Raw genomic sequence first — 18,437 nt, forward strand, 5'->3', positions numbered from 1 at the left:
CTAGATAGATAGATAGATAGATAGATAGATAGAGATAGATATAACAACAGCCTGTTATTTTGTGGCTTGTAAAATTAATATAAAATGAAATATGAAAAACCATCCTAGTTGTAAATCTTAACATACTTCATTCTTTAAGACTGACTTTTCCAATATCTGACTTGAAAACTGCAGTAAGTTTCTGACTTAAAGAACACAAAAGGAAACTTCTTTGGTCTCCTAAGACCTTCAAGATTCATGAGAGCCATTTGCAAGATGGAATAACCAGAAATGAGGTGTGAAAGAGCTTATAAAAGGATTTTCTTGATTAAGATCTGAAGATGCTGGATATCTCCTGAGCCAGGACTCTGAATTTGAGAACATTTTATGAAAGTCTTCTTCTTTTATATATATGTAGTTGTTATTTTTCATCTCCTGGAGGTAGTTAGTTGACTGCTTTGAGATAAATTCAGTTATAAATTTTCAATTTGCTGTCTGGTCACTTTCCCTATTTACAAATCTATTTACAAATTTCCCTATTGCAAAGGAGATTTTTAAAGCAATGTTTCACTGTATTTCATCACCATTCTTGAAACCATGGACTGTTTGGGCTTTCCATTACATAACAGAACATTAAGTATTCATTTGTACTTTGGATCAGGTTTGTTTTTTCTTTTTCTTTTTCTTTTTTTTTTTTTTTTTTTTTTGGTTTTTTTTTTTTGAAATAAAAGAGTTTTTTTTTTTTTTTAATTTTACCTTTCCAGTGATTTAAATGAGTGCGGGGTTTGACCTATACAGTACACAGACAACACACTGTGTTCATTTCTTACTAAATAAAAGCTGAGATACTGATTATAAAATGAAAGTTGATCAAATTCTCAGCAATAGGCTTTACAGCATTAGCAATCTCTGGAATTACATTTTCCAACCGAACTTACTGAGTCATACACGTGTATCACAGTAGCACTGAAATGTTGCTAAGCTCTCAAATAAGCTCTTATAGAATATTTACAGATATGTTGTTTTATTTATTTATTCTGATTGTTTTCACTGCGATAATTGCCACGGTCCTGAAGCCCAGAGAACTCCTTGGCTACTTGCATGCTGGGTGCTGTTGTGGACTTCTGTCCACTCCCAAAGGTGCTGTCATACTGAATTCTTCAGAAAGAGAGCATTTTCCTTGTTATTTGGCCATCCTTAAAAGGGCAAAAATTGGCTTTAAAAATTGGCTTTTTCATTTTTTGAACACTCTCCTCGTATGTCCACTGTACCCTGTGAGGCAGAATAAATCCTGCAGCTACCAAGGTGCAAGTAGGTGCCTCAGAAAGAGTCCCCGCTCCAGAGGGGAGGTAAAGGGCAGTAAGAAGGAAGAACGTGAGGTTAGGAAGAGCGTGAGTGATGTCATCGCTGGAGGATCAAAAATCACTGCCATGTTTGTCGGTTATCTTGCTTATTAATTGAAAATGAGTTTGAAAGCATTAATCGGCCGAGGAACTTGCTTTGGGCTTTTCACTAAATTCTCAACGTTTCCAGCTTCATTCTATGTTTGCTTCGAAATAGTTTGGGGAATAGGGCGAGGGTACAGCTGAGGTGCTACAAAGCACCGGGCCGGGGGGAAGGAGCTGCTTCGGACGGCACCGATGAGTCAGAAACACCCGGAGAGAGGTCTGCGTGGCCACAGCCGTGCCGGGAGAACGCGGGCTGAGGGGCCGCGAGGGGGCGGACCCCCCACCTCCGCGTTCGGATCTCGCCGCGCTCGCAGCCCTTCTGCCCCGCGGAGGCCGCTGTAGCGCCGCGTTGCCCCGGCGACCGGCTCGTGCTGCTGGGGCGGCCCCGCTGCGGAGGCTGCCGGCGCGCGGGGCTGCCCCGGCCCGGTCCGCAGCTCTCGCCCCCGCGCTGCCTGCTGCGCTGTGCGGCGCGTCCGCCTCGGGGGCTGCGCTGCCGGAGCGGGACGGAGGCGGGGAGCGTCACTGCGCCACGGCCACCGTCCCTCCCCCCGGGGCGGGGGGGCGGCACCCGGGCTGCGCGTCGAGGCTGCTCCGCTCCGTGCCCCGGCGGCGAGCGGTGGGATTCGCGGCCCGGCACTGAGCGGCGAGAAGGGGAAAGTTGGCTCGTAACACCCCTACCTGCGGGTTACCGGGAGGGGCACATCCCGCTCTCTGCCCGACCGGGGAAGCGGCCGCACAAAGTTTGGCGGCAGGAGCTCGGCGGAGCCGTGCCGCAGTGTGCCGGGCTCCCGGTGGCGGTAGGCACGGAGGGGGCGTTGCGCGGTGCCGGCAGCGCGATGTGAGCCGCGGGCGGAGCGGCGGCTGCCGGGGGCTGCTGTGAGTCCATGCGTCCCGTACCGTGCTCTAGCGACATGGATTTTGGGCAGAGCAATCTGTTCGGGTACATAGAAGACCTGCAGGAACTAACTATTATAGAGCGGCCGGTGCGCAGGAGTCTGAAGGTATGTTCTCGGAAATAGAACGGTGCTTTGCAGTCCGTGTGAGATTGTTGCCGGTTGTGTTTGTGGGCAGCTGTGCGGATAGGCGGTCTGTTTTACAGCACCGGGGGTATCAGAGATTGTTTTCGGTCATTTTGGAGTGAGACGTATGGAACTCTGTGTTTCTAATATTTTCGTCATGAGACTGGTAAGCCGAAAAAAAAAAAAAAAAAAAAAAAAAAGAAAACCAACAAAAGACCAAAACCAGACTTACTTTGGCTTTTAGGTTAATGTACACGTGACTGATTTATACTTTCTTTCAAGTAATGAATAGCGGTAGTGTCTGACGTGGGGCTATACTTCAATTCTTGCTCCTCTTTCCCCCAGTGAGGAATCGATGGGACTGAATGTGAGATGTTGGCTCAGGGACATTCAGATCACTCTTGGAGCATCCCTGCGTGTGGGGAGGAGGGGATGGGTAAAAGAAGGTTAAAATAAGGCAATGGGATGGCATTGTGAACTCATAATTTCTATCTCATACTTGATAGACACCAGAAGAAATAGAACGATTGACAGTTGATGAAGAACTCAATGACATTGAAAGGGCTCTTTACCTGCTCAGGTATTTCCTACAGCTTTACTGTGAAACGTTACTTACCTCTGTGTTTACATATAGCTTTTTTAGTGCTGTTACTCTTCACTCTCTTTGTTTTCTGTCTCACAGTAGTTGTTGGCTTTTACCTTCTGCTATATTGGATGTCTAAGTAAGGTAAAGATAGGTACTGTGGTAATATTTTTTTAAGTTGCAAAGCCTCTGATGCCTTTGCAGATGTGCCAACATTTGAGTTTCTAATATGGCCCTTGTCAACATTGAGTTGTACTTAATCTTCTTTTCCCCAGCAGATGGTTTTGCAAGAACCTTGAGTGTTAACATTAGTAATGCCCTTTATTCAATGCCTTCATGTTCACTCTGAAGCATGAGTGGTTACACAAGCTGATAACAGAGCTGCTTCAATACATCTGGGCTTTCTGAAGAGAAAACCTGAGGGATTAGTTTTGTAGTCCTTATGCAATACTGTGGAAGATGCTCTGTTAATGCTTCCCTGTGGCTTTTCATTGTACCTCCCTCCTCATGTTCTTGAAAGAATTTTACTTGCAATTACTGGACAACTTAAATGCTGATATTCTAAAATATAGATCACTTTCAGCAATTGCATGCCATCTTTGAGATTACAAATGTTCTGATGGATTTTGATTTGAGTATTTGTTTTTACACAATACATGGTAATTGGAGAACCAGCTGCAGCTCCCTCTCAGTTTGCTTATTCTGCTGTTCTAAGTGCTCTTCTGGGCTATCACTGCCCTCTGTGTTTATAGTATATAACCCTGATGCTTTAGTTTTCCCTTTCTGGGTTGTGTGGCATTTTATTTAGGTAAGCATTTTTGTCCGCTGCTATTACTCTTAGTAGTGAGTTTCTTTTGATGCTAAGCTTTATTAAATACTGATTTAGAAACTTTTGTATTGGAAATAGTTCCTGTAATCAAAATAATCTGAAAGCAATCTGTTGTCTCTGGGGCAGATCGGAGAAAACAGTTTGCATGCTCTGCATATCACTGGAGAAAATCACATCAATTTCATTTTGTACCTCACAGCAATCAGCAGGGCTGGCTTCCTCCCATTCCCTTTATCAAGTCCCTTCCCTGTAGACACAAATTTCTTTGTTCTTTTTTTTTTTTTTTTGCTCTTTTCTCAATAAAAATGATGTTTCAAGCAGTATGTCGTTACTGGATCGTTGCCTGGTTAAAGGGTGAAAGGTTCTACATCATATCTTTCATGTTACTAATTACTTTTGAACTTGGCCTTGAACTTCTCTTGGTATATTCATCTGCTTTCTCTCTACATCAACAGCTGTTCTGGGAACATAACATTCATTTCCTTGTGCTGAAATTTTCATTGTTTGCCTCTTCATAGGCATTTGTACTGAAAGGTGGCTTCATCTCTGCTTGGTAAGCTTTCTGTAAAGCAATCACTTGCTGTGATTGTCCAGGTATGTTAAGACACTCATCCAGGGGAAGTTTTTGCTCTATGCTGCTTTCCTTGCACCAAGTAAGATGTAAGCAGAATTGAAAAGCTGCTTGTAACACAAATGGTATCTTTTATGTAATGCACAGAGGTATATATTTTTGGCTTGTCTGCTATTTTTCATCTATTATAACACAGTATCCCTGCCTGTTCCTGTTGGACAATGATGTCAACTTGGACTTTTCATGCCTCGTTTTCTCACGCTGATGCATTATTTGACTTCCTTCAGGTTGTCCCTTCATTTAATAATATTAATAATAAAAAAGCAAGAGCAGTAATAAAAAGTATGTATCTTACCTTTGGTACCTACAAGTAGTATTGAAATGCTTAACATTGTGTCACATTGGTTTTTATATTGTCATTTATATACATAACTTGAGTCTTCTAGATAGAAAATTTTAGTTTACTAAGGGGGGTATATTTAAAGTAGTGTTGCTTGTACACATTCAGCACAATGGAGCTGAGTAATACTGAGTGAAGCCTCTGTATGATCCAACAAAGATGACGTTTAGTAATTAATTTCAGTGCAAATACAAAAAGAGCCCTCATTTTTTAATGGCTTTCATTCTAAACAAACAAGCAAATATCAGTCACTTTCTTCTCATTTTCTGGCCTTCTTTCCCTCCAGAACCCACCCCCACCCTCTTCTCACCACCCTGAAACTCAGATCCTCTGGTCTGATTATATGCAGAGCTGTTGTGTTTTTTAGTAGAAACTCCTTCCCCACAACACCCCCTCTAGATTTCTGCTTCCAAAACCTGAACAGTGTAGTCTGAAAACGGATGCATTGACATCGTATTTGGAGAGAATTACAGTCTTTTGCTCTCTGAGGTTTTTAGTACCTGAATAGCATGTACATGTTTCTTCTTTTTCTTCTTTTTTTTTCTTACACATGTCTGTCTGGTTCTTGCTACTGTATATATGAGATTTCTTTCCCAGCTCTCCTACCAGTCTCATGAATTCATTCTCTTTTCATTTCTTGTGTTACTTCTCATTTGGCAGTAATACTACAGAGTTTCTGGCGTGCTCTTTTACTTATTAGTGTCATTCTTTATGAAGCTTTATAAAGCTATTTGTTTTGCCTGTGCAGCACATATTCATATCCATCTCATAATCTTTCTTTCATTTCTAAATGTCATCTATCAGTATCTAGCCACAACGTCTTGTCATATACTTTATTGATTTCTGTTCATTGTTTTCTAGGTATATAAATTATAGAATGGCTTAGATTGGAGGGGACCTTAAAGATCATCTAGTTCCAACCTCCCTGCCATGGGCATTGTTGGCAATACATGTCTATACATGCACTTACAACACTGTGAATACACTGACATATTAATGCTGATTGAAACATCACTTTCAAAGGCACATGGTTTCATTTTAATTGGCTTTCTGTTGTTACATACTATAGTTTGGTTTTGTATTCTAAGTTACTAATTGCAATTCTGATTATTCTAACAAGTTTGTTATACATAATATTAAATTATATAATATATATTTTCTTTTTGGAATGTGAGTGGCTTTCTTTTCTGCTACTTTAGTTTCCATCTTCAGGTAGCTGTGTAATGAGGTAGATTGATAAGATGATCAAGCTGGAGCTGATGGTTTTTAGTCAGAATAGTCTTCATCAAATGAGCTCCTTGATTTGGCTCATCAGAACTGTTCAGAGACAGTTGTGCAAGCAAAATGAAAGGCTCAGTAGCTCCCTCAGTGGCCAGAGTCTCTTCAATATGATGGAAGCATGGGTGAATGGTAGCTTTAGACTGATCAGAGAACTCAATTTTAATTAGATAGTATTCTTCAATTAAACTGATCAAGTTCTAACTTAATAGGAATGTGCTGGAAAATCAGACTGTCAGTTGTAATCTCGATTGACCTTAATATTCCGATTGAGAAACTGGGCTTCTTTAGACTTGGTTTTCAGGAAAGCTTGTGAATTTTTTGTTGAAATCTAATGGATTTTGGTGCCCCATACAAGGAGATTCATCTTAGCATCCGGGATTTAGGTTTCAGAGCTTAACCTGAACGTCTTGGGTTTTCTGGTGAGTCTAAGTGGAATTACCTAGAAGCTGTATTCTGAATGTGTTTTGGATACTGCTGACCCTAGAGAAGAACCAGGAGAGCAGAATAGCAATGTTTATCTCATCTGTGTCTGTGACAAGATGATCGTTTTATCATTGAAGGCCACCAGCAGATTAAGACAAGACTTACGGCTGAAATGACCAAATGCTTTAACTCCATGACTCTTCAGGACATCATAACCTCTGCCAGGAAAGTGAAGAGCAGTGAAGCAGCTCGGGGACAGCAATTTTTGTTCTTACAGCAACTTTTGTCTGCAGTCTTTATTTCCACGATTTCTCATGTTTAATGGGAGTACTTACTCTTCGTTGTCTTACTGGAACTAACCCTTTTGTGGCAAAAAGTCAATAGTAAAGTATGTATTTTTTGTCTGATGCAAATCTGGTTTGCATACAGGGATATTTACTAGAACACAGTCTGTACAGTGGCTTTTTTTTTCTGAGAGCTTTTCTGATAGGTTTCCCTAGAGGTTTTTATAATGTTTTTGTGCCTTGTATTATTTTGTATTTAGTTACTTTGGGTTAATTTGTGCCTGCTTAGTGTTAAACCTTCCAGGCCTTGACATTTCTGTTGTACTCAAGATACCAGGGTAATAGTGAGTTATCAAGGTGGAAGATTGAATTATTCACTCTTTTGGGAACACGCTGTACTTTGTTTTTTTGGAGTGGTTCTGTCTGTTTAGAAAGCAACTCAACTCCCCTCCAAAACATTTAGTATGGATTTTGAAGACAGAATAGCTCTTCTTAGAAAGAATCCAGTGCTTATAAACCTAGCATGTATCAGTAAAAATAATTAGCGTGCCTTATTGTAGCCCTCTTTGATTAGAAAGAGTATTCTCAAATTTGGAATGTCTCTTTATGCAGTATATGTTGTTAAATGCGAGCATCATAACCACCAGCTACTACTTCAAGAATTGTTATTGTTTTTTTCAGTCTTTATGATACTGATTTCTCAGATTTTTTTTTCTCTATAGATGCAAACAACTCACATTTTGAATTAAACACGGTGTAATGTAACAGATTATAAACATTATCTAAAATAAAGAGATTATGCATCTTATGTATTTATGGTCCTGGTGCCTAGGTAGGATGCTGAAGGATCCAGCTGTCACATCAAATGTGTTAGAAAATAATACTTCCAGCTAGATCTTTAAGCTGTAAATGCTGTCATAAAAAATACTACTTCAGTCTTTATTGATTATATTTGTTTATATTTATATAGTCTTTATTTATTATATATGCCCAAGATAATAATGTCTGTTTTTAATTACAATTTACATTATGTAAAAGTTGCACTCACTTAATTGGGTGGATAAATTGATTGACCTTGACGCTGTTACACATACATGTATATGAAATAGATATTTTTGCTTCCTCAAAGTGAAAGGTATACCTGTGTTTTTCTGAAACAATACAAAGTCACATGCTTTTATTAAAATTTAGACTCGTGAAAATACTTTTGTTGGTCATATTTGCTGATTTGAAATGACATCTGAGGAACCAATGGTAAATGTACATAGCATAGCTTAATATAACGCTCTGAGAAACCTCAGAACACAATGGAGAGAGAAGAATCTCCATTTCAATTTTCTTGCTTCTCTCAGGAAGATGGCAGTGCCAGTTGTTTCACTGTTCCAGGCTTTGTGCTCTGCCTCAGAGGCACACTGGGGAATTGGTCTGAGCCAAACCATGAGAATAATCATAGAATCATTGAATGGCTTAGGTTGGAAGGGACCTTAAAGATCACCAAGTTCCAACTGCCCTGCCATGGGCTGATTGCCACCAAACTGCTCAGGGCCCTGTTTAACCTGGGAATAATGGTTAAAATAATGGTTAGTTTGAAAATAGATCACCTGAGAAAAGACCTGTGCCAGCATGAGAGAAATGGGTAGCAGCATGGGAACAGGACTCTGGAATGGGTAAAATGGCTTTGGTCACAATTAGACTTGGCTGGCTTATGATGTGCGTGAAGCTGAGGTTTTCTGGTATAGTTTCAACATCAAGCTGAATGAAGCTCTTGCTGTATCAGAGCAGTTCTTTCCTTTCCTTGCATGACCAGGTGTTTCAGTGCTTTGTGTGTGCTAGCATAATGGGATTGCAGCCATGCAGTCTCAGTCTGATTAACGAACTGACAGTCATGGTAACAAATTTTTCAGGTACTCACTTCCAAAAAAAATGTGCAACTGCACAACTATTCAAGCTAGTAGGAGGGGGAGCGTGAATGGAGAGCAAGTCAAACCTGACAGATCACTTTCCCATCAATAGCAGAGCAGATTTAAATTAGGTTGTGCTAATCTCAAATTTACACTCAAAAGTCTTTGGACTTCCGTACAAATTGAAAAGATTGGAGAGTAGAGCGTATCAGCTGCAGTGTTTAATAAGCTCTTTGGCATTAAGTTGGACTTCCAGAAGTCTACAGGTGATGTGCTAGAGCAGTGGTAGCCCTCCCTTATACGTTGATGCATTCTCCTTTGGAGGTGCTAATTCAGTTTGTTTCAGAGCATCTTTGGGCACAACATAATAAGGAAGAACTTAGTGTGCATTTGTGGTTTTTCATAGTAAACACAGTTGAAAGAATGGTGGGGTTTTTCAACATCTAAAAACTGTTCTACTGACCTCAGAAAACCTTACTGTTCTCCCCTAGAGAAGATATGGAATATCCAAGAACATATTTATAGTACTTCTTTGTTTCTACATGAGGAACGCCGTGCAAGAATAACATGTTACTCAGCAGGAGACTAAGTTTGCTTTTTTTTTTTTGTTTAGATAAGCATGATCACTTAATAAATAACTTTATAACAGCTGCACAATTCATTTTGAAATGGCACAATTAATGTGCAAGTGTAACAATTCTCCTTTGTGTGACCTTTCTTAGAAAGCTTCAACTGTTCATAACAACGCTGTGTACTTGTAAGGAGCCTTTGTCCTTATGCTTGCTCAACATTACACATTTATTTTTGTATCCTTTGCCTGATTTGGCAATGGGTAATAGCATTGCACAAGTTTTTCAGAACCTGATGATGCATCCAGTAGAAATGGCAGGAGGATGCAGATGGGTGAAAAGCAGTGTTTTGTGTACACAAATTGCAGGCTCCTGAAAGAGTAGGTCGATCTATTCGTTTATGTAAGTCTGAGAACATTTTCACAACATGGTGCCCCATAGTGTGATGACTGTAATATGACAGTGACTGGAACTAGTAACTAGGAGATTTTATTGCCATCTTCTGTTGTTTTGAGGACTACTTTACTTTAGGCTTGAGAGCCCTCCGCGTGCTATGGTGTGATGCTTCCGTAGCCCTGTGCTCTGACTCAGCTTCAGTTTCTGCTGGCAGCATTTAGTAGTTGTCCAGCAATTCTTCCTAAGACTAGTACATTTCAGTTTTGAGAGTATCAAAATAGTAGCATGCGCTGTTAGTGACAGGGGGTTGGGAGTTGACAAATGCTTGTCTTTTTGTAAGTACTTTTAGACTCTTTTGAGTAATGATACTTGGTGCTGATATATTGCTTCATCTGTTTTTAAATTCATAGCTCTTGGAGATGCTCTCTAATTTCCACAAACTAAGGTGGATAAAAGCTCCATTATGCATTGGTTCACATTTCCATAGTTTGTGAAGGGGAGCTTGCTTTACTGGGGTGAAATTGTGGTTGTAATTTCAGGGCTTCAGGAACTAGGACTGCAGGCTTGAATCTGTGCCTCAGTTGATATGCTGTGACAGGAATAATTTGGAATGTAAAAAGAAATAGTTCCATCAAGATTTAAAATTAATCCTGCTATCTGGGGTATACTTGTGTAACTATTTTTAGCTATTTTTAGAGTTTTGTCTTTGTTCCACCAGCTGCTGGTTGAGGTGTCAATAGTGTACTAAGGTTATACTGACTCTATCAAGCCTCAGAGCCTGAAGCTTTATTTTTCAAAAGATAAACCAGGATTATTTCATCATTTAAGCAGAGATTTTCGCACTGGAATAAGCATGATGGGAATGTAGATAGTTCTTGAGACTGAGGAATTCCAGGAAATGTCCTGTTATCATTTAGAATTTCTAATGCTTTGGGAAGGGATGTGTTGTTTTATTTTGAAGAGGCAACTTTTTGTTCAAGACTACTTCTCTTTAGGTCTTGAATGCAAATTGAAGAGAAAATTGGAAACAATTTCTGCAGTATTGACAAAGTCTGGAATAGAACATAATGGCTGAAGAACCAGCTGTCTAAATGATATACAATTACATGATTCTGTGCCTTAATATGAAGGTTCCTTCGGATTCTGAAACTGAATGGCGCTGTGCTGGAACTTGCATCTTTAGCCAAAGCCAATGCTCAAGGAAAGGTTTTTAAAGATAGGCTAGTGATTCATAAGTAGCAAGAATTATTTCACTGGAATGTGATGATGATATTTATGCTGTGAAAGTTAACATCATGGGCATTCTTTTGCCTTGTTTTCCTTCACCTTGTATAAATATCTTCCAAGATCAGCTTGTGTACAGGTCTTAGCAGACTGAACAATACCAGTATCCTTCACACTCTTTGGAAATAAGAGCCCTGCAAACTCTGTCCGTCAATCTGCTCAAACTAGTTTTACATAGCTATCACATTCACTGCAGTTTCTAAAGTTGCTCCTCACTGCCTAACCTTGCTGGTTCATGGAGGCACTTCTTGAAATAGTATTTCCTATTGAACATGCACTCCCCACTGCTACCAGATGGTTGCCACTGTCTATGGAAGAAAGACGGCTTTCTGCTTTGAGTCATAATAAAACAGAATGAGAAAAGAGAAAAAGAACCATTTGGAAACTTCTGCTAGATCTCTTAGAAATGTCTATCTGAGACCAGGCCTTATTGCTTCGGGCTGATACTTTTATATGAGCAGGACAAGGTACCAGATATTTCATATCCATCTTACTGTTTGAATGGACTCTTGATGATACAGGTATTTGTATTTAAATTCTACATTTTTTGTTTCTTTTGCATTCAAATCAATATTTCTGTATACTACTTTTTTGCAGGGTTTAATGTTAAGGAACAAAGCAATCAAGCTGTGGGTATGTTCCCCAGTATCTTGATAATGGTTATTTCAGGAGCAGCTTTCTTTGTTCAGTGCTGTCGTGTGGCTGTAGGTTCTGTGAATGTGTACAACTCTAATGTGCAGATGAGCTGAGTCATTCCTTGTCAGTTGTGTCAATTCCCAGCAGGACTGATTGGAATTGCTGTGCTTTCTTGAACCTGTTGACTGCAGTTGAAAATATTTTACCCATTCACCCCATATGTACTAAAGGATTTTTAGATACTTGCCACTTTAGTAACACATCCTATGGACAAACAGTATTTCTTTCTTAGTCATTGTATATCTTCCAAATTACACATTTTTTGTTTACAAAAATCATGGTAAAGTGTGATCTTTAGACCCAATAGTCTTCTCTATAATTTCTGTTTTGTTTGTATTTTTCCATTGCTTTACTATAGCATAAAAAACTTACATTCAGTCTTAGTGTCAGCTGGGATAAATTAACTGATAGGAATAGAATTGCAACATGATAATGTTACGTGTGTGTGAATCCAGGCTGACTGCAAAAACTAGGGGTGTCTTATGGACTTCAGTTAGTTAGAAGGATTAGGAAAGTATTTGTGGCACATGAGATGTTTTTAAAAAACGTACATATTCTTTAAGCTTATGTAAATAAATCTTCCCAGCACCAATGAGTAGTAATAACGTGTAATGAAAGATCGCAACATCAAAGAGCACAGTCTTACATGTTCCTAATGAGGAAAAAAGTTGTTTATCCATCCTGCTTGTCCTTATCCTTTTTTCAATAATCATCCAGTTTAAGAGAATTCTTCTGGCTTTGCAAATGGATCAATACAGGATTTTCTGTGGCAGTCCAGGGGCATGAGAAGAGCATGAGCAGAAATCCTTGGAGGTTTGAATCCACAGCTTGAAGTAAAAACAGTGAATTAATTTTGGTAGGTATCAGTTCTGCCCTCCCTTCTCTCCTACCTTCAGAAAACTCTTGCTGAACAATGAAGACAACACTGGAGCCATCTATTTATTCTGAGATAAAATGGTAATCCTTCAAAGCTGCCATATAACTGCTTGCTTTAGCAGTTGGATAGGAGCAAGAAGTTGGATTCAAGCTGGGTCAGAGTGTTGATAACTCCACTGACACAGAGCTGCAAAGTAGGAGTCTCGTTGCACTCAGTAAAACCGCTACATTTTGCTTGCAAGGAGTCATGTCCCCAGAATGGGGTGCTTTACTGTTGGCTTGTACTGCATGAGAAGTACAGCTGACCGGCTTGTGGGGTGACTTTCCAAAGTAGGATATACTCTTATGAAAGTGCAGGGTGATGTCTACGTTACAGTTTCCTCACATATCAAATGGATATGAAACTACTCAAATTTAAGACATCGGTATTTTTAAATTACATTGGAAAAGCTAGGTTAGGGACAATAAATAAATACTTAAAAAAAAGCCTAACCATGTTTTTGCTCTGAGTATGAATTGTATTGTCTCTGATAGAATAACTATATGTAGAAGAGAAATATGAAGAGCTTTTGCTTTAGTATACATGTCTACATATGGTAATATTACTTATGCTATTTTGTAGGCCTGAAGATAAAAAAAAAATAAAATGCTGGCTCTAGAGGGAGAAGCAGAAACGATACAGTTTTCACTGCTGAAATTGTAACTGAGCTTTTTGAGGAGGAGGATTTATGTCCATATTAAATAGCAAAACATGAGTCATTGCCTCACTGCTGTTTGCACCAAAATGCTTCTGTTACAGTTAATCTCCTTTATGTAATTTCATTTAAAAGTTCAAGAAGAGAGTACCTATTTTTCTGCCATTTTGGGAGCTAGACATTGTTTAGAATTTATTTTTCAGGTCAAGATTTATTTTTTACTCTTGCCTTTTACAACTGCATAAGTGCCAACCACTAAACTGTTGAGGAGGAGAGCAATAACTACAAATTAACCTGCTCATTTAGTATAGTTATTAACCCAAGAGAATGTATATTTTCTCTTATTTTAATTACTATGTAAAGCCAATTGCAGGTGCATTTTAAGGGTTGCTTATAAATTCTGAACCTTATGTGCCTGTTGTATTATATGAGGATAAATTACTTGTGCCGTGAGTTTGTTACAAAAGATCAGATGCATACCGGCATGGAAAATAAATAGGAGGGAGACTAACTTACATCATCTGATGGTGTTAGAACAAGAAGTGGTTCTAAACTAAAAGAGAGGACATTTGGATTAGATCTTAGGAGGAAGTTTTTTACTCATAGGGTGGTGAGGCACTGGCACCGCTGCCCAGAGAAGCTGTGGATGCCCATCCCTGGTGGCATTCAAGGGTAGGTTGGATGGAGCACTGGGCAGCCTGGTCTGGTGGGGGGCAACGAGCCCCCAGCAGCAGGTTGGGACTGAGTGGGCTTTCAGGTCCCTTCCAGCCCAAGCCACTCTGTGATTCTATGCTTTCACTTTGATCACTGGAACTGTCTCACCTATTTTAAATCAATGTTATAGAGAAGTAAGATAAATAAAATAGATACCAAGATCTTTGAATCTTATTTATTTTATTGCTAATTCTGAAGACTTTAAGTAGTTCCTTTTCCAGTACTTTATCTTCTTGATTAAATGAGGAGGAGGATGCCTTTTTAAAAATTATTTCTTGCTTTGTGTAATTTTAGCAAAGGACTCTAATAATAAGTACTTTTTCATTGTGTTGCTCCTTCTTTTTGAGTCCAACATACAGAAAACTGATTTCTGCCCCCACCTCTCATCCTTCCCCCCCAGTGCCATTCCTTTCTTTGCAATTTCATGCATCTCATTTTTCTTTTTCTTTGCCATCATCCAATCAAAGGAGGAAAAAATGTATTGCATCAGTGCTTGCCTTTTACTGTAATTTTCCTTTTCTGCGTTGCTTTTACTTCCATGGAAGGATACTGATGATAGCATAGTATATAGATATGCTAGGCATTCTGGTGGTTAAAACTGATATACTTTGAAGGATCTTTGCAGTTCAGTATATTTGAAATGCATTGAAAGGGAAATACATTATTTTCTTCAGAGATGATTCTGAGCTAATTTTAGGAAATGTGGGTGGAATTACTGGAAAATGCTTTATTTATTCATTCCATTGCAGAATGTCAAACACTTTTTGGGATAATTGTACTATTAGAAATAATTTTAAATATAATCATCTGAAGGGTGAAAAATAGTCTAACAAGAATCTATTTAAAATTGTTGTAGTGATTTTGAAGGTAGAGAACATTATTAAGACAGGCCTGGGATTATAATTACCAAAACCTGCTTGAGTAGGGGGAAGGATATTCTGATGCTGTGCACTTAATGATTTTTAAGAAGAATGTAAATACAGATGAATTATCTGTGTGTATATAATAATATATATTTGAATTTACTGTTTGAAATTATTCTGCAAATGACATGGAAATTTGCAGGACCTATAATCGCTTCATTTTGTTTATCATGTTTCCTGGATTATATGCTTTGGTTATCTGTCCAAGTCCAAGCTGTATGCCATCAGTGGAAGAAATCTTTTATGTTTCTAAGAGACATGATTCTTTCTTCATTTTAATTAAGAAGGTGAATTTTGCCCTACTTTCCTCAGAGAACATGAATCAAGTAGACCACTTCTTTGTTTGACTGGATGTGAATTGGCAACAGCTTAAATTGAAGTGATTTTTAGGTATTTGCATGTTCCTCTTGGAAGTTGCCTTTGATCTGTGGTTGCTGCTGATGGATGAGGGAACAGTGCTACAGACAGCTGTTTGACTTCTATTGCTTATGTACATAGCTGTTTCGGTCTGCAGTAGATGTCCAGTACTATTTGAAATATTTGAATAATAGAGACAGAAAAAGCAAGTCTTACCAGCATTTTACAAGCTAGCTTATAGCTTATGTCAGGGTTCAGTTTGTTGTTCTGTGTTTTGTTTTCTAATGATTTTTTTTTTTTAAGGGTCACTAGACTCTTTGACTATGATATCAATAAGTTGGTAAAAATTTAGTGTTATCAGTTTGACGTCATTCAGTCATTCTGAGCTCTTTGGCTGTGAGAAAAAAGAACTGCCTCTATAGCTGAAGCTTCAGAAGAGTTTCTAAAAATTCACATGCTTTTTTTTTTTTTTCAGTGCTCACAATTTTTGCTCACAAAAACTACCATATTTTCTAACTGAAACAGAAACTCTGCTTATTATATGTACCTCTACCTATAATATTTCTCTAGATATAAATGTCTTGGTTACATGTGAAAATGCTGTAAGAAATAGCTTCAAACCCTTGAATTCAATAGGACTGTACCATTTTCATTTTTTTTTCTTGTGGTTTTTCATTCATTCACTGACTCTTTCAGTGTTGTCTCCTTCTTGTCTCCTTCATTTCCTTCTTGGTTCAATTTACTGTGCTGTTTCAGAATTAGGTAGTCAACTTGCATACAAAATACATTTCACGTTCAATTTATCTAATTTAAAGCGTCTGATGTGTCAACTTAGTTTGTTATTCTGGCTTATTCTTACTCTGCTTTTTAATGAAGCAATGCAGATAAACAGACCACTAGCATTAGCTTTCCTAACCTGTGATATGCTTTTCCTAATTGTAAGCTGATAGAGTTAGTATAGCGTAGTTAGATTTTTAAATAAAGTTCAAAGAGATTTACAGTGAGGGATGAGGTTAAGGGAAGTGATATCTTCTGTTAGATCAGTCACTACATTGTTTTTACATTTAAATATTTATGACAAGATTCTTATCTACTTCCACAAGAGTCAGATTAGTGCTGCTATGAAAAAAACAATGTAGAAGTGATAAAATATGAAATGTGTTATGTTGAGGAGGGATGAGTATACATGATAAACAGACACAGTGATAAAAGTGGGAGCTTTTGGATCTGATGTGTACGATGCCTCACAATAAAATGACTCATAAATTGAAGAAGACTCTAAGTAGACTTAAATACTTGATAGGTCATTTGAGGCATTTATTTCTTCCATGCCATAAATACATAGCTATCTCTATGGGTGATGCAATGAATAAACTGGAGTGGTGCATATTTGGATAATGTAGTATGATCGGATTAATTTCTTCTTTTATTTCTTTTCATGCATGTAGAATTTATTCATATTTGCTCTAAAATTATGCTGGGCACATAGTTACTAAGTAGAAGACTGAGAAGGTGATTTTGGAAAATGCAATGTTTTTTTGTTTAAACTGTATTTTTTAATAGAAAAGTGTTAGGATGCCAGTTGTAATGAGATGGTCATACTGGGATATTACTAGGACTTCTGATTTTCATTTAAAATGAGCATTAGTAAATGTTATATTCTCAGATTCATCTTACTTTTAGCAAATTTATAGAAACCTAATAATACGAGTTTCTTCTGTGTTTGATTTGGCCATAAGGTCAGAGTGGTTGATGGGCAAAGCTTCTTGATGCTGCTTTAGAGAGTGTTGAGCGTAGTTCAGTCTGGTTTGTATCTTTCTTCCAGAGTCTTGCAACTAGGATAATCTCTAGTTTTCTTGAATGTGAAGGCTGGTGTACACAAATGTTAACATGCCTTCTACAGAAAAAGGCCACTTGCTTCTAGAACAATTTAAATTAGTTCTGAGGTTGTTACATGCTTCCCACAGCAATGTGACTTAGGAGCTCCACTATCGGATTTTAACACGTAAGACACATAGAATAGCTGATACAATGCAAAGATTTGTAATTATGTAAATATGTGTATGAGTTAGAAGTGTTTTTTTTTAGTTCTTACACTATTTTTTGAAAAGGATCCACCAAAGGCTTTTACCTTTGAAGGCCAACTGCATCAAAGTATGGGTGGCCAGCACAGAGAGAGGGGTAACTCACCCACTCTGCTCTGTCCATGTGAGGTTCCATCTGGAGTACAATGTCTAGGCCTGGGGTCCCCAACACAAGGAAAATGTGAAGTTGTTGGACTGGATCCAGAGGAGGGCCACGATGATGAGAGAATGTCCTATGAAGATAGGTTGAGGGAGTTGGGCTTGTTCGCCTTGGAGAAAATTCCAAGGAGACCTCATTTTGACTTTCCAGTACTTAAAGGGAGCTTAAAAACAGGAGGGACACCAACTTTTTATGAGAGTAGACAATGATAGGACAATGGGGTATGACTTTCAACTAAAAAAGAGGAGTTTGGGGTTAGATGTTTGGAGGAGATTCTTTACTCAGGGGGTAGTGGGGCACTGGCACTGGATGCCCAGAGAAGCTGTGGATACCCCATTCCTGGAGGTATTCAAGGCTAGACTGGATGGGATCTTGGGCAGCCTGACCTGGTGGGGGGCAGCCAACCCACAGCAGGGGGGTTAAAACTAGATGATATTTAAGGTCCCTCCAACCTAGCCCATTCTATGATATTCTTAAAGATAGTTATCAGATATATCCCTAATATCTTCACATTTCCAGTGATCAGATAAAACTTTTGTTTTGATTCCAGTTACTTTTATTTGTCACTTACAGCATGTTAGATGATAATATACAGGTTTTTTTACAGCCCTTGTATTGTCTGTAAAACTTCTCTTGAAATGTGTATGTAATTTCAAAGCTGTTAATATTTCTACAACTCATTCTTCTAAACTTTTGTTCAATTGAGGCTATTAAAGGGAGTTATTTTAATAAAATGACAAATCCTTCCTTGGAACTAGGTCTGCTTATTATGCACTTAAATATGTCAAAAAAAGATGTTTAGACACTCATATAATTTATGCTTACAGAAGTATGCTTGAAACGTAAGCGTAGATAGCATGAAATAAGGGGAAAATTACTGCATTTCAGATATGCCTTGGAGCAGTGTTAGGAAAGGATTGCATTCTTCAAGAAAATGTTAGGTTATCTTTTATCCAAAGAGGATT

At 38.5% G+C, this 18,437-nt stretch overlaps 1 protein-coding gene across 7 annotated transcripts in view; it reads left to right on the plus strand.

The window, feature by feature from the left end:
* Positions 1-2,245: 2,245 nt before the first annotated feature.
* The window catches only part of PPP4R4 (protein phosphatase 4 regulatory subunit 4), a 65,154-nt gene continuing 48,962 nt past the window's right edge, over positions 2,246-18,437 (plus strand). For 6 of the 7 annotated variants that reach the window (XM_042814928.1, XM_042814924.1, XM_042814929.1 and 3 more), the window contains exons 1-2: positions 2,246-2,428; positions 2,953-3,026. In XM_042814928.1, the coding sequence (XP_042670862.1) occupies positions 2,312-2,428; positions 2,953-3,026 (191 nt within the window). In that variant the 5' untranslated portion in view covers positions 2,246-2,311. Of the gene's footprint in view, positions 2,429-2,952; positions 3,027-4,376; positions 4,453-18,437 lie in introns of those variants that run through there. The other variant, XM_042814931.1, reaches the window with a different exon arrangement.

The sequence above is a fragment of the Centrocercus urophasianus genome, unplaced genomic scaffold (assembly GCF_019232065.1).
Source record: "Centrocercus urophasianus isolate 14NV4802_14NV808 unplaced genomic scaffold, USGS_Curo_1.0 seq_14, whole genome shotgun sequence".
Lineage (NCBI taxonomy): Eukaryota > Metazoa > Chordata > Aves > Galliformes > Phasianidae > Centrocercus > Centrocercus urophasianus.